This window comes from Cicer arietinum, chromosome 2 (assembly GCF_000331145.2).
Source record: "Cicer arietinum cultivar CDC Frontier isolate Library 1 chromosome 2, Cicar.CDCFrontier_v2.0, whole genome shotgun sequence".
NCBI classification, from domain to species: domain Eukaryota; kingdom Viridiplantae; phylum Streptophyta; class Magnoliopsida; order Fabales; family Fabaceae; genus Cicer; species Cicer arietinum.
In genome coordinates this window covers 48,637,859-48,650,268 of record NC_021161.2, presented here as the reverse complement: position 1 = coordinate 48,650,268, position 12,410 = coordinate 48,637,859, and the positions used below count along the sequence as shown (strand labels likewise).

General features: G+C 35.4%; 2 protein-coding genes across 3 annotated transcripts; both read right to left on the bottom strand.

Moving 5' to 3' along the window:
* Positions 1–1,757: 1,757 nt before the first annotated feature.
* LOC105851098 (uncharacterized) lies at positions 1,758–6,122 on the bottom strand. Its single transcript, XM_012713188.3, has 3 exons — positions 3,370–6,122; positions 2,338–3,185; positions 1,758–2,254 (listed from the first exon to the last, which is right to left on the bottom strand). Exons 1-2 carry the CDS (start codon positions 5,933–5,935, stop codon positions 2,365–2,367), a joined length of 3,387 nt encoding a protein of 1,128 aa, XP_012568642.1. The 5' UTR covers positions 5,936–6,122; the 3' UTR covers positions 1,758–2,254; positions 2,338–2,364.
* A 1,643-nt stretch (positions 6,123–7,765) lies between these two features.
* On the bottom strand, positions 7,766–12,404 carry LOC101494123 (uncharacterized). Of its 2 annotated transcripts, XM_012713122.3 has the most exons (3): positions 8,973–12,404; positions 8,641–8,805; positions 7,766–8,532 (listed from the first exon to the last, which is right to left on the bottom strand). In XM_012713122.3, the coding sequence occupies exons 1-3, from the start codon at positions 11,722–11,724 to the stop codon at positions 8,093–8,095; spliced, it is 3,357 nt and encodes a 1,118-aa protein (XP_012568576.1). In that variant the 5' UTR covers positions 11,725–12,404; the 3' UTR covers positions 7,766–8,092. The 2 variants fall into 2 exon arrangements, with proteins under 2 accessions (XP_012568576.1, XP_012568575.1); XM_012713121.3 differs by having other exon boundaries at positions 7,766–8,805.
* Between the last annotated feature and the right edge of the window lie 6 nt (positions 12,405–12,410).

Here is a 12,410-nt window from a genome sequence, read left to right as displayed (position 1 = left end):
GAAGCCCACCCACACTACCACTTATTGAAATCAGAGACCCACGTAATTCTGTTTCAACATCACGAGCAATCTTCATTGCTTGCAATCTGGTTTGTGGATTCAATGTACGCACCTTCAAGCGAATGTGGTTCTTGAGTCCTCCCATGAAGTACCCAAGGTATTGCTCCTTCGGTAGTCTTGCTACTTGTGACGACACATATTTGAAGGTGGTAATGTATTCATCAATTGTTCCCATTTGTTGCAAATCTTTCATCTCTTCAAAGGGGTTATCACTTTGTCTTCCCCCATACCTTTCAATTAATGCTCGTTTCAACTTCGCCCAATTCAAATCGTCCTCTGTCTCACGCAACAAATTAAACCAGTGAATTGTTGCGCCCTCCATGCTTAGCTTCGCCAATCTGACTTTCACCTCCTCTGACGTCCCTTGAACTTCAAAATACGTTTCAGCTCGTGTGATCCAGGCCACAAGATCGTCACCATCAAATGATGGTAACTCAACTTTCTTCACTGCCATCTTATACTCTGTCACTGAGTCCTCATAATGTGCATATTGTTCCCCCGTTCCAATTGGTCGTTGCTCTAGCAACCTCGTGAACTCGCTCATCATAATTTCACGAAATTCCCTCAACTCCTGGCGAACAGATTCTTCCACTGCTAAGATTCTTGCTTCAACTGTTTTCATTCGATCTGACAGCTTCAGTGGCATGTACAAGGTACAAAAATCACTGGTACTTCTCGAAGATCCGGCAGGTCGGACCAATGATAGAATCACAAAAAAAATAGGGATCTGTGAACGTAAAATGATAGATAAAATGAAAATTTATTGATTTATGGAAGAAGGGAAAATTCTGATACAATGTATAACCCAGAGCAAAGCTCCTCCAGAGAAAATAGTATCTCTTAATTCAATGATAATTATAAGTATTCATGAGCAATACTCCCCTACCTTCCTTAATTTATTCCCCTATGTGTAACTAAAATCCCTAGAATTTGACGAGTTTCTCTGCCCTGTCATTAATAGACTGCTTATTCTCTTTTTTACCCTTGCGGACATAAGTTCTCCACACTGCAGATTTGGACCTTTCACTAGTCTTAAGCCCACTAATTCTATCAGATTGAATGTGTTTAATCATAAAGTAATACATCTTTTCATTTGAATCAACTCTTGAAAGAATACAACTCTTTGTTAACAGTTATTTCTCTTCCTCAAGTTGTATGAGTTGCTCAATATAGATAACACAATTCCAACACAATTCCAATGCAGTAGGGGCAAAAAAATTTGATGTATTTCTAATCCAAAACTATGTCAAAATCAAAATTGTGAATCATTTCCTCTTTTCCCTTATACGTAAACTGAAACTGAAGTTAGAGAATTATTTTTCTGTAAACTATCGTTGATTGACATGTTTGATAGTGGATGTGCAATCCATATCAAATATTTCCAAAATATTTCGAAGGAAATTTTCGGGTATTTTGTTACATCCGGTTTAGAGAAATTTAATGTTGACACATGCTTTGAAGTAACTATGCAATCATGTTCTTCATCTCACTTCTCAAGGTACTTAGAAGACATCTCATAACAAAAATCTAGGCATACATAGTAGCAGACTTGACATTAACTTGTACCTATAATTTGATATCCATCTTAGATATCACAAGAACATTTTATACCTCATGATTGATTATTCTAAACAATGTTGCATTTCGTTTGTTACAAAACGAAGACAACTTCATGTTAAATACCAGATCCAAACAGATTGTAAAAACTGAACTCAAACCATTTTTTTCTAATAATTTTCCAATCTTATTCCAAAGAACAACATAAATGGATGATAAATTTGGTATCAGAGAAAGACAAATAGCTCAGCCTAATGAGCTTAAGAGTACCTTAATCTAGCCTATAGGTAACCCTTTCCATGGCCCAACTCTGAATGAAAGCACCAATTATTAGGACTTAAGCACATGAGGAGAGCCCAACTCAAAATACTAGGTACAACATTGAGCAATTTTATGTACTCAATGTGGGACTCCTAACAGAAACAATAGCAATATTCCATCTGATTCAATAAAAAATTATAATATGCAAAAGTTACAGTTCAGAATGGAAGGACAAAATGACTAAAAGTTGTGTATATGGGTCAAAAGCTTGAAAGCAATCCTCTTGAAATGTTGTGCATCAAGTTTTTCCTAAATGAAATAAAGGTAATTCTTGGAGGAAGAGGCGTGCATTAGTACAGAAACAAATTTGTTGAACCTAAAATAACATATCAACACTAGAGATTAGAAGATTAGTTGGCAAAATTTGATAATGAACAATGGTTAACAATGGATGCTTACATGGCACTCTAATACGCTGATATAATCTTAGGTTGGCACATACAGTCCACCATCCATCGACGTCAATTTCTGAAGCTCTCTCTTCTTTTGTCGCCTACCTTTGTAATTTTTTCCACTGTTATTCACAATATTGCCTCTCTTAGAATTGGAGTTTGGCCTAATTCTATCCTTACAAAACCGGTTTGTAAGATGAGGATTGTCCACCAATGTGAGACTCTTAACAGACTCGGTTTGATTGGTGTTTATAGAGAAGTATGATTTGGGCTGCAAATACAAGGAATTCTGCAGATGCCTATATTGGCCCCAACGTGTGAGGAAAAACCAGTTGAAAGGTGTGGTGAGTATTGGACCAGTGACAGAGGGAAGGAAGATCAAACTAGGACTAGCATAGACAATTTTTGGAACAACTAGATCATCTACGCCTACAATCTTTTCAACATGAATCTTACCATTTCCCATCAGTTTAACTGCAAGTCCATCACCATATTCCACCTCATCACACCTCTGCTTAAACAAGTTCATATTATAAAAGCCAATAACACCTTTCATGGTTGGCCTCTTTCGTGGATCCTTCTCTGTGCATTGTAATGCCAATGAAAGCACTGCAGCCACTTGCTTGGCTAGTGCTACTGAATTTGGAAATGCATTTGCAAGGTATGGATCAACAATCTTCTCAATTTTGCCCTTTTCCAGCCAAACAGATCTAGCCCATGACACTATGTGGATCTCCTCCGCCTCATTATTCGGAGAGGGAACTAACATTTTCTTTCTGGTTATTAGCTCGAGCAACACAACTCCGTAGCTATATACATCAGACTTTCTTCCCGGCACTATATCATACGCATTCTCTGTCACATATGACAATGCAAACATGTATTTAAATCAGAATTAATATATACAAGGGAGTATCTTAATAATAACGAACTAAATCAGTGCATATCTCAACAAATACTATCTTGCAAAACTCCACTTTCAAGCTATGATGATAAATCAAAAGTCATCATCACATCCTAGAAATAAAATTACTATTACCTGGTGCAATATAGCCAGGGGTTCCAACAACTTGCGACGAAAGCATTTTCCTGGTGTTAGAATGAATATCAGAATCATCAGACAGCTTGTATAGGGCAGTGCCAAAATCAGCTATAATAGGCTCCATATCGTCGTCAACAAGTATGTTCTTTGGTTTGATGTCTCGGTGCACTATTGGGGAACCACAATCATAATGCAGATAAGCTAGTCCGTGAGCAATTCCAACAGCTATATTAAACCGAACATTCCACGTTAAGGGTGGTGGGGGTTTCTTTTCATGCAAAATATCATGAAGGCTTCCATTTTTCATGAATGGATATAAGATTGCACCATATTCCTTTGTAATCCAGCATTTTAGGCATTTGATCAAATTTCGATGCCTAAGCTCCTTAAGGACTTCAACTTCGTTGTGTATGATACTCAGCCGCTTTTCCTTCTTCCATCCAAATTCAACCTTCTTTAAAGCAAAAACATCTTGATCAATTATGACTTTGTACACAATACCATGTGCTCCACTACCAATAATAGGCAAATCATTTAGGTTCTTTATAGCCTCCAACACCAGCTCTTGAAGGTAAGGCGACTCCTTTTCAGTTGAGATCTTAAGCTGTGGCTTAAGATAAGAGGCCTTTTTCAATTCCTTTCTACGGAGATAAATCCGAATTATTAATACCAGCATAGCAGAAATAAATATTGAGGATCCAAGTTCTATCATCACAATTTGTACTTTATTGATGCCTTTGTGATCAGTGACACATACATTTACATAACTAGTTATAATGCAATCCAAACAACTAGCACATAGAAGAGGATTACCCGTGAATGATGATGGTGAGGAATTCAATAACTTCATCAGATCTGTTGGTACAGAACCATTGAAGAAATTGTAAGAAACATTTACCTCAATTAATGAAACAAGACTTTTAAGAGCATCTATGCTTCCTGTCAAGTTGTTCAAGGATATGTCCAGACTTTGCAAGAGTCTTAGCTTCCCAATTTCTATAGGAATTTCACCTGTCAATCCATTAGCACTCAGATTCAATCCATAAAACAGATTATGCAATTTCCCAATGGATCGAGGAATTTTGCCTCCAAGCGAGTTTCCACCAAGTTGTAACTCGCGAAGGTTGCTAAATTCTGCTAAAAATCCTCGGATACCCCCTGTGAAGTGATTTTCTCTTAAAATCAACGTGGTTATGCCGGTCCAACTTCTCAAACTCGACGGCAATGAACCATTTAGAAAATTGAATCCAACATCGAAACGGTCCATTTTAGTACAATTTGACAGCTGATGAGGCAAAGGACCTTCAAATTTGTTGTGAGCAAGATCCAAAATCTCAAGATTCAACAGGTTTCCAAGCTCTGATGGTATGAGCCCTGCAAATTTGTTCCATGACAAATTTATATATGTTATATTTGTGCAATTTCCCAAACTTGATGGAATCGATCCACTGATATTGTTCTTGCTCAAGTCCATGTATTTGAGGTTCATACTACTTTCAAAATTAGGAAGAGACCCAGTTAAACTATTTTCACTGAGAATCAACCTCTTCAAAGTTGCACATCTTCCTACATCAGAAGGTATGTTACCTTGAAGTTGATTGCTTCCTATATTGAGTTCACTCAATTTCTTTCCAAAGCAAAGATTTGAAGGGATATTACCAGTGAACTTATTATTCATACAATCCAACTTCACTAAGCTACTGTTGATTCCCAAGCTTTGAGGTATCACTCCTGAGAATTGATTGTCAAACAAAGAGATATTTTTCAGATACTTGAGCTTTGTCATCTCCAAAGATAGTTCCCCAGAAAGACTGTTGTTGTGAACCAAGATATGCACAAGACTTTGAATTCTCCAAATACTTACTGGAATTTCACCTCTCAAACGGTTGAAAGACAGTTCAAGGTCCTCCAATTTACTGCAATTACCAATGGAAGAAGGAATAGTCCCTGACAACTGATTATCATACAGATACAACCTCAACAATTGAGTCAAGTTTCCAATATTGTTTGGGATAAGGCCACTAAGAAGGTTACTGTGCAGGCTCACTTCTTCAAGGGAAGGAATTTCAAACAAGGAATCTGGAATTTCACCAGTGAGCAGATTGGAAGACAATCTCAAAAACAGTAAATTTTGCAACTTTTTCAAGCTATATGGTATTTTTCCACTGAATCTGTTCCCAGAAAGATCTAAATACTCAAGCAAACTACAATTACTTAACTCTAAAGGCACATTTCCTGAGAAACCATTACCCAACAACAAAAGGGTCTGCAAGTGATAAAGGTTTCCAATTTCTGATCCAAGTTGACCAAAAATCCCATGACCAGTGAGGTTAAGGGAAATCAAATTGTGGGTATGGTCGCATTCAACACCAATCCATGAACATGGAGTGGAATCAGAAGCATTCCAAGTAGAGCTGATGAGAGTAGGAACAAAAGTCCAATGTGTCAAAAGTGACAAAATAGTCAACCCATCAGAGGAAAGAGTAAAAGCACCATGATGGAAAAAAGAAATAATCAACAAGAGTGTGAAAATTCTAGTGGAACAACTAGTTGTTGTGTTCATTTAGACAAGGTTGTAACAAAATAAGAAGCACTTAACAAAATAAGTAGTTGTTTTGTTCTTTGAGGTGTTTACTAGAAAATGAAACAAAAGCTATACAATATTGAAGCAGTGACAAGGAAACTGTACTGTAAACTTACGGCGCGTTTTTTAATTATTATAAGATAGAATTTCTATGAAACTTCCGATAAAATAAAATCAAAGTATTTTTCCTACCTCATTTAATTATCATCTTAACAAATTGTATGCTACGGTGGTCTACGAACCACACTCACTTAACAATCACTCAAAAGTCAAAAGTCAAACAAGACGATATTTTTTAAAGTAGTTATGATTTTTAATGTTTGAACCAAATTTATCAACCATTTAAATATAAAACCAAATTCATCGACTTTTTAAACATAGTAACTAATTTTTGGCTAATGTAAAAAAATATTTGATTCTCATTCTTCTAAACTATATAAGGATTGTTTGTGGTCTCTAGCATTTAATTTAAAATAAATAACTAATGTTCAAAATCACTCTTGTTTACTTCAAAACATGAGAAAAGAGGTGCACATAGCTTGATAAGATGTAGTTTATTAATATATATTTTTAGAAGGAAAATTGTTTCAATGTAAAAAAGAAAAGGAAATTTTGTTTCAAATAATGAAATGTAGCAGAAGATTAGTGTTTTAAATTTGATAAATTTAAATATGTGAACTACATTTTGAGTCAACGTAACTCAATAAGTTTTTTTTTTTTTTTTTTCTGTTGTAAAGATATAAGGTAATAACTAATTAATTCATTGTTTATTTTTAAGAGAGAAAAACAGGTATAATTGTTGTTCAAAATTTAAACTGAAAATCTGTAGACTTTTGTAAAAGTCATTTGTTAAATTGTGGACCTTCAAATTTAATCTAAGAGATAATAAAAAAAAAATCTTATGACTTTTCATGTCAGATTTCTGAATAAAAACACTAATGGTTAGAATTTATGCTCATGAGGAGAGTTCAATCCAAAATACTAGTTTATTAGGTGGAAGAGTCTCGTAACTTAAATACCACATTAAACAATTTTATGTACTCAACTTAAGACTCTTAACTGAAACAATAACAATATTTCATTTGATTAAATAAAAAATTATAATATATTAAAGTTACAGTTCAGAATGGAAGGACAAAATGACTAAAAGTCAATTTCATGTTCCTAAATTGTGTATATGGATCAAAAGCTTGAAAGCAATCCTCTTGAAAAGGAATGGAACATGTAGTACAGAAACGAATTTGTTGAACCTAAAATGACATATCAACACTAGAGATTAGAAGATTAGTTGGCAAAATTTTATAAGGAACAATGGCTAACAGTGGATGCTTACATGGAACTCTAGGCTGATATAATCCTTGGTTGGCACATGTAGTCCACCATCCATCCTCATCATTTCCATTAAGAAATCCAAATCTTATTAATTTGACTACATTAAATAAAAGTAAAAGTAACTTTTTGATCTTATATAATAGGAATCAAAAAGTTACTCTTGATTACGCCTTCTTTTGTTTTCAAGTAATCTATCTAAAAAATGGAATGGAACTATCGTTCTTGCACAATGCATTTTTATGATATGAATTAAGTAATTTTGTCATATCTATTGGATATATATATTTTGTATTTATATATTTCTAAAAATATATCGTGAATTAAAATTCAAAAAAATATTGGAAGAGACAAATTTCGAAAATGATACGTTGTGATATTTTTAATCAATTTTTTGCTACTTGTTCTTGAAGTAAAAAAAGTTCCAGCTGTTCCTAAATAGCTTCCTTCAAAAAAGTTTCTCCTTCTCCAGTGAATGTCTTGATAAAAGATATTATTTCATTGAATTTAAGTTTATTCATTTTTAAATACACCCTTAACTCAACGAGAAATTTCAATTTCTAATGAATCAAGATAACCATTCGTTTCAGTATAAATAGTTACTATCTGTTCTTCCACGGTGAGAGGGGATGATTGGGATTGTTTCAGCAACTCGGGCTATCGTTGTCCTCTTGCCAATTGATTTTGCTCTGTAATGGAAATTACATTAGTAGGAATATAAGCTGAAACATCTCTCTTTCTTCTTTTGTCGCACTGCTATTCACAATATTGCCTCTCTTAGATTTGGAGAATGGCCTAATTCAACCCTTACAAAATCGATTTGTAAGATGATGATTGTCCACCACTTATAAACACATTTTCAAGTCGTATTTCATCCAATGTGAGACTCTTAACCGATTGAGTTTGGTTGGTGTTTATAGAGTAGTATAATTTGGGCTGCGAATACAAGGAATTCTGCAGATGCCCATATTGACCCCAAAGTGTGAGGAAAAACCAGTTGAAAGGTTTGGTAAGTATTGGACCAGTAACAGAGGGAAGGAAGATCAAACTAGGACTAGCATAGACAATTTTTGGAACAATTAGATCAGCTACACCTGCAATCTTTTCAACATGAATCTTAGCATTTCCCATCAGTTTAACTGCAAATCCATCACCATATTCCACCTCGTCACACCTCTGCTTAAACAAGTTACTATTATAAAATCGAATAACACCTTTCATGGTCGGCCGCATTCGTGGATCCTTATCTGTGCATTTTAATGCCAATGAAAGCATTTCAGTGACTTGTGTGGCTAGTACTACTGAATAGGGAAATGCATTTGCAAGGTATGGATCAGCAATCTTCTCAATCTCACCTGTTTCCAGTAATGCAGATCTAGCCCAAGTCACTAAGTGGGTCTCCTCTGCCTCATTATTCAAAGAGGGAACTAACAATTTCTTTCTAGTTATTAGCTCGAGCAAAATAACTCCGTAGCTATATACATCTGACTTTCTTCCCGGCACTATATCATATGCATTCTCTGTCATAGATGACAATGCAAATATGTTAGAGAATAGTATCTTGCACAACTCCACTTTCAAGCTATGATGGAAAACAAAGTCATCATCTCATACTAGAAATCAAATTACTACTGGTTATGAAAGGGGCGTGTAAGTCAACAGTAATTGTGTATGAAGAATTAATTACCCGGTGCAATATAGCCAGGGGTGCCAACAACGTGCGACGAAAGCCTTTTTCTGGTATTAGAGTGACTATAAGAATCCTCAAACAACTTCTTGCATAGAGCAGTGCCAAAATCAGCTATAATAGGCTCCATATTGCTATCAACAAGTATGTTCTTTGGTTTGATGTCTCGGTGCACGATTCGTGGAACACAATCATAATGCAGATAAGCTAGTCCTTGAGCAATTCCAACAGCTAGCTTAAACCGAACATTCCACGTTAAGCGTGGTGGGGGTTTCTTTTCATGCAAGATATCATAAAGGCTTCCATTTTCCATGAATTCATATAAGACTAAACCATATTCCTTTCCAAACCAGTAGTCTGCATATTTGATCAAATTTCGATGCTTAAACATTCCGAGGATTTCAATTTCATTGCACATGAGACTTAGCCGCTTTTCCTTCTTCCATCCAAATTCAATCTTCTTCGCAGCAAAAACCTGCTGACCGATGATGGCTTTGTACACAATACCATGTGCTCCTCTGCCAATAATAAACTGATGATTTAGGTTCTCAGTAGCCTGCAAAACTAGATCCTTAAGGGTAGGCCTCTTCTCTTTACCTAAGATATTGAACTCACGAGCATATGTGACTCCAATCCTTCCAGCTCCTTTTACAATAGAAGACCATTGCTTAAAATCGGAAGCCCTTTCGGATTCTAGACCCGACTGGGTTTTATACACAACATTTCCTCTTTCACTAATAAAACAATCATATAGTTTGGCCATAACCTTCAACACCATGACCAATGGGGAACATGACATCTTGAATTCCTGCTTAGACCTTTTAAGGAGATAAATTCGAATTATTATTACCAGCACAGCAGAAATAAATATTGAAGATCCAAGTTCTATCATCACAATTTGTACTTTACTGCTGCCTTTGTGATCAGTTGATTTGTAGACACATACATTTACATAACTAGTTTTAATGCAATTCAAACAACTAACACATAGGAGAGGATTACCCATGAATGATGATGGTGAGGAATTCAATAACTTCATAAGACCTGTTGGTACAGAACCATTGAAGAAATTGTAAGAAACATTTACCTCAATTAATGAAACAAGACCTTCAAGAGCATCTATGCTTCCTGTCAAATTGTTCAAGGATATGTCCAGACTTTGCAACTGTACTAGCTTCCCAATTTCTGTAGGAATTTCACCTGTCAATCCATTGGCACTCAGATTCAATCCATAAAACAGATTATGCAATTTCCCAATTGATTGAGGAATTTTGCTTCCAAGCGAGTTTCCACCAAGTTGTAACTCGCGAAGGTTGCTAAATTCTGCTAAAAATCCTGGGATACCCCCTGTGAAGTTATTTTCTCTTAAAATCAATGTGGTTATGCCCGTCCAACTTCTCAAACTCGATGGCAATGAACCATTTAGAAAATTGAATCCAACATCAAAACGGTCCATTTTAGTACAATTTGACAGCTGATGAGGCAAAGGACCTTCAAATTTGTTGTGAGCAAGATCCAAAATCTCAAGATTCAACAGGTTTCCAAGCTCTGATGGTATGAGCCCTGCAAATTTGTTCAATGACAAATTTATGTATGTTATATTTGTGCAATTTCCCAAACTTGATGGAATCGATCCACTAATATTGTTCTTGCTCAAGTCCATGTATTTGAAGTTCATACTACTTTCAAAATCAGGAAGAGACCCAGTTAAATTATTTTCACTGAGAATCAACCTCCTCAAAGTTGCACATCTTCCTACATCAGAAGGTATGCCACCTTGAAGTTGATTGCTTCCTATATTGAGTTCACTCAATTTCTTTCCAAAGCAAAGATTTGAAGGGATATTACCAGTGAACTTATTATTCATACAATCCAACTTCACTAAGCTACTGTTGATTCCCAAGCTTTGAGGTATCACTCCTGAGAATTGATTGTCAAACAAAGAGATATTTTTCAGATACTTGAGCTTTGTCATCTCCAAAGATAGTTCCCCAGAAAGACTGTTGTTGTGAACCAAGATATGCACAAGACTTTGAATTCTCCAAATACTTACTGGAATTTCACCTCTCAAACGGTTGAAAGACAGTTCAAGGTCCTCCAATTTACTGCAATTACCAATGGAAGAAGGAATAGTCCCTGACAACTGATTAGCATACAGATACAACCTCAACAATTGAGTCAAGTTTCCAATATTATTTGGGATAAGGCCACTAAGAAGGTTACTATGCAGGCTCACTTCTTCAAGGGAAGGAATTTCAAACAAGGAATCTGGAATTTCACCAGTCAGCAGATTGGAAGACAATCTCATAAACTGTAAATTTTGCAACTTTTTCAAGCTATATGGTATTTTTCCACTGAATCTGTTCCCAGAAAGGTCTAAATACTCCAGAAAACTACAGTTGCTTAACTCTAAAGGAACTTTTCCTGAGAAACCATTACTCAACAACAAAAGGGTCTGCAAGTGATAAAGGTTTCCTATTTCTGGTCCAAGTTGACCAAAAATCCCATGACCAGTGAGGTTAAGGGAAATCAAATTGTGGGTATGGTCGCATTCAACACCAATCCATGAACATGGAGTGGAATCAGAAGCATTCCAAGTAGAGCTGATGAGAGTAGGAACAAAAGTCCAATGTGTCAAAAGTGACAAAAGAGTCAACCCATCAGAGGAAAGAGTAAAAGCACCATGATGGAAAAAAGAAATAATCAACAAGAGTGTGAAAATTCTAGTGGAACAACTAGTTGTTGTGGTCATTTAGACAAGGTTGTAACAAATTAAGAAGTACTTAACTTGTTAGGTTACAGGGTAAGATTTTGTAGCTAATGCATGAAATTGTTTTGTCCTTTGAGGTGTCTACTACGAAAATGAAACTAATCTAGCTATATCGAAGTAGTGACAAGGAAACTGCATGGTAAACTTATGTCACCTTTTTAATTATTATAAAAGAGAATTTATATGAAACTTCCGATAAAATAAAATCAATGTATTTTTCCTACCTCATTTAATTCTCATCTTATCAAATCGTATGCTATGGTGGTCCACTAACCACACTCACTTAACAATCACTGAAAACTCAAACAAAAATCGAAGATATCCTTGAAAGTCGTTCTCATTTTTACTTTTTAAACCAAATTCATCAACCTTTTAAACATAGTACCATCTATAACGCTTATTTTTGCTTTTTTGCTCAAGCTTTGAAACAATGCTTATATTTCAAAAAAAATATGTTTAATGTTACAAATTGCTCAAACTTGAAAATTTTGAAGAAGTTGTATTATTGATGATTCTAATTCATGCAAGTCTATTTTGTGGCCTCGGTAAATGAATATACACTTCTAGGGACTTCGAATATAGTATTCATAGAGTGAATTTGTTGCAAGATAATACATAGTTGGAAGTCTATTCTTGTATGTGATGGAGGTCTTCTACTACCAATGAAG

Coding starts and splice junctions, on each gene's coding strand:
- LOC105851098 (XM_012713188.3), bottom strand. CDS start 5,935: ATGAACACAACAACTAGTTGTTCCACTAGAATTTTCACACTCTTGTTG. Junction 3,186..3,369: donor CCCTGGCTATATTGCACCAG/GTAATAGTAATT, acceptor CATATGTGACAG/AGAATGCGTATGATATAGTG.
- LOC101494123 (XM_012713121.3), bottom strand. CDS start 11,724: ATGACCACAACAACTAGTTGTTCCACTAGAATTTTCACACTCTTGTTG. Junction 8,806..8,972: donor CCCTGGCTATATTGCACCGG/GTAATTAATTCT, acceptor CATCTATGACAG/AGAATGCATATGATATAGTG.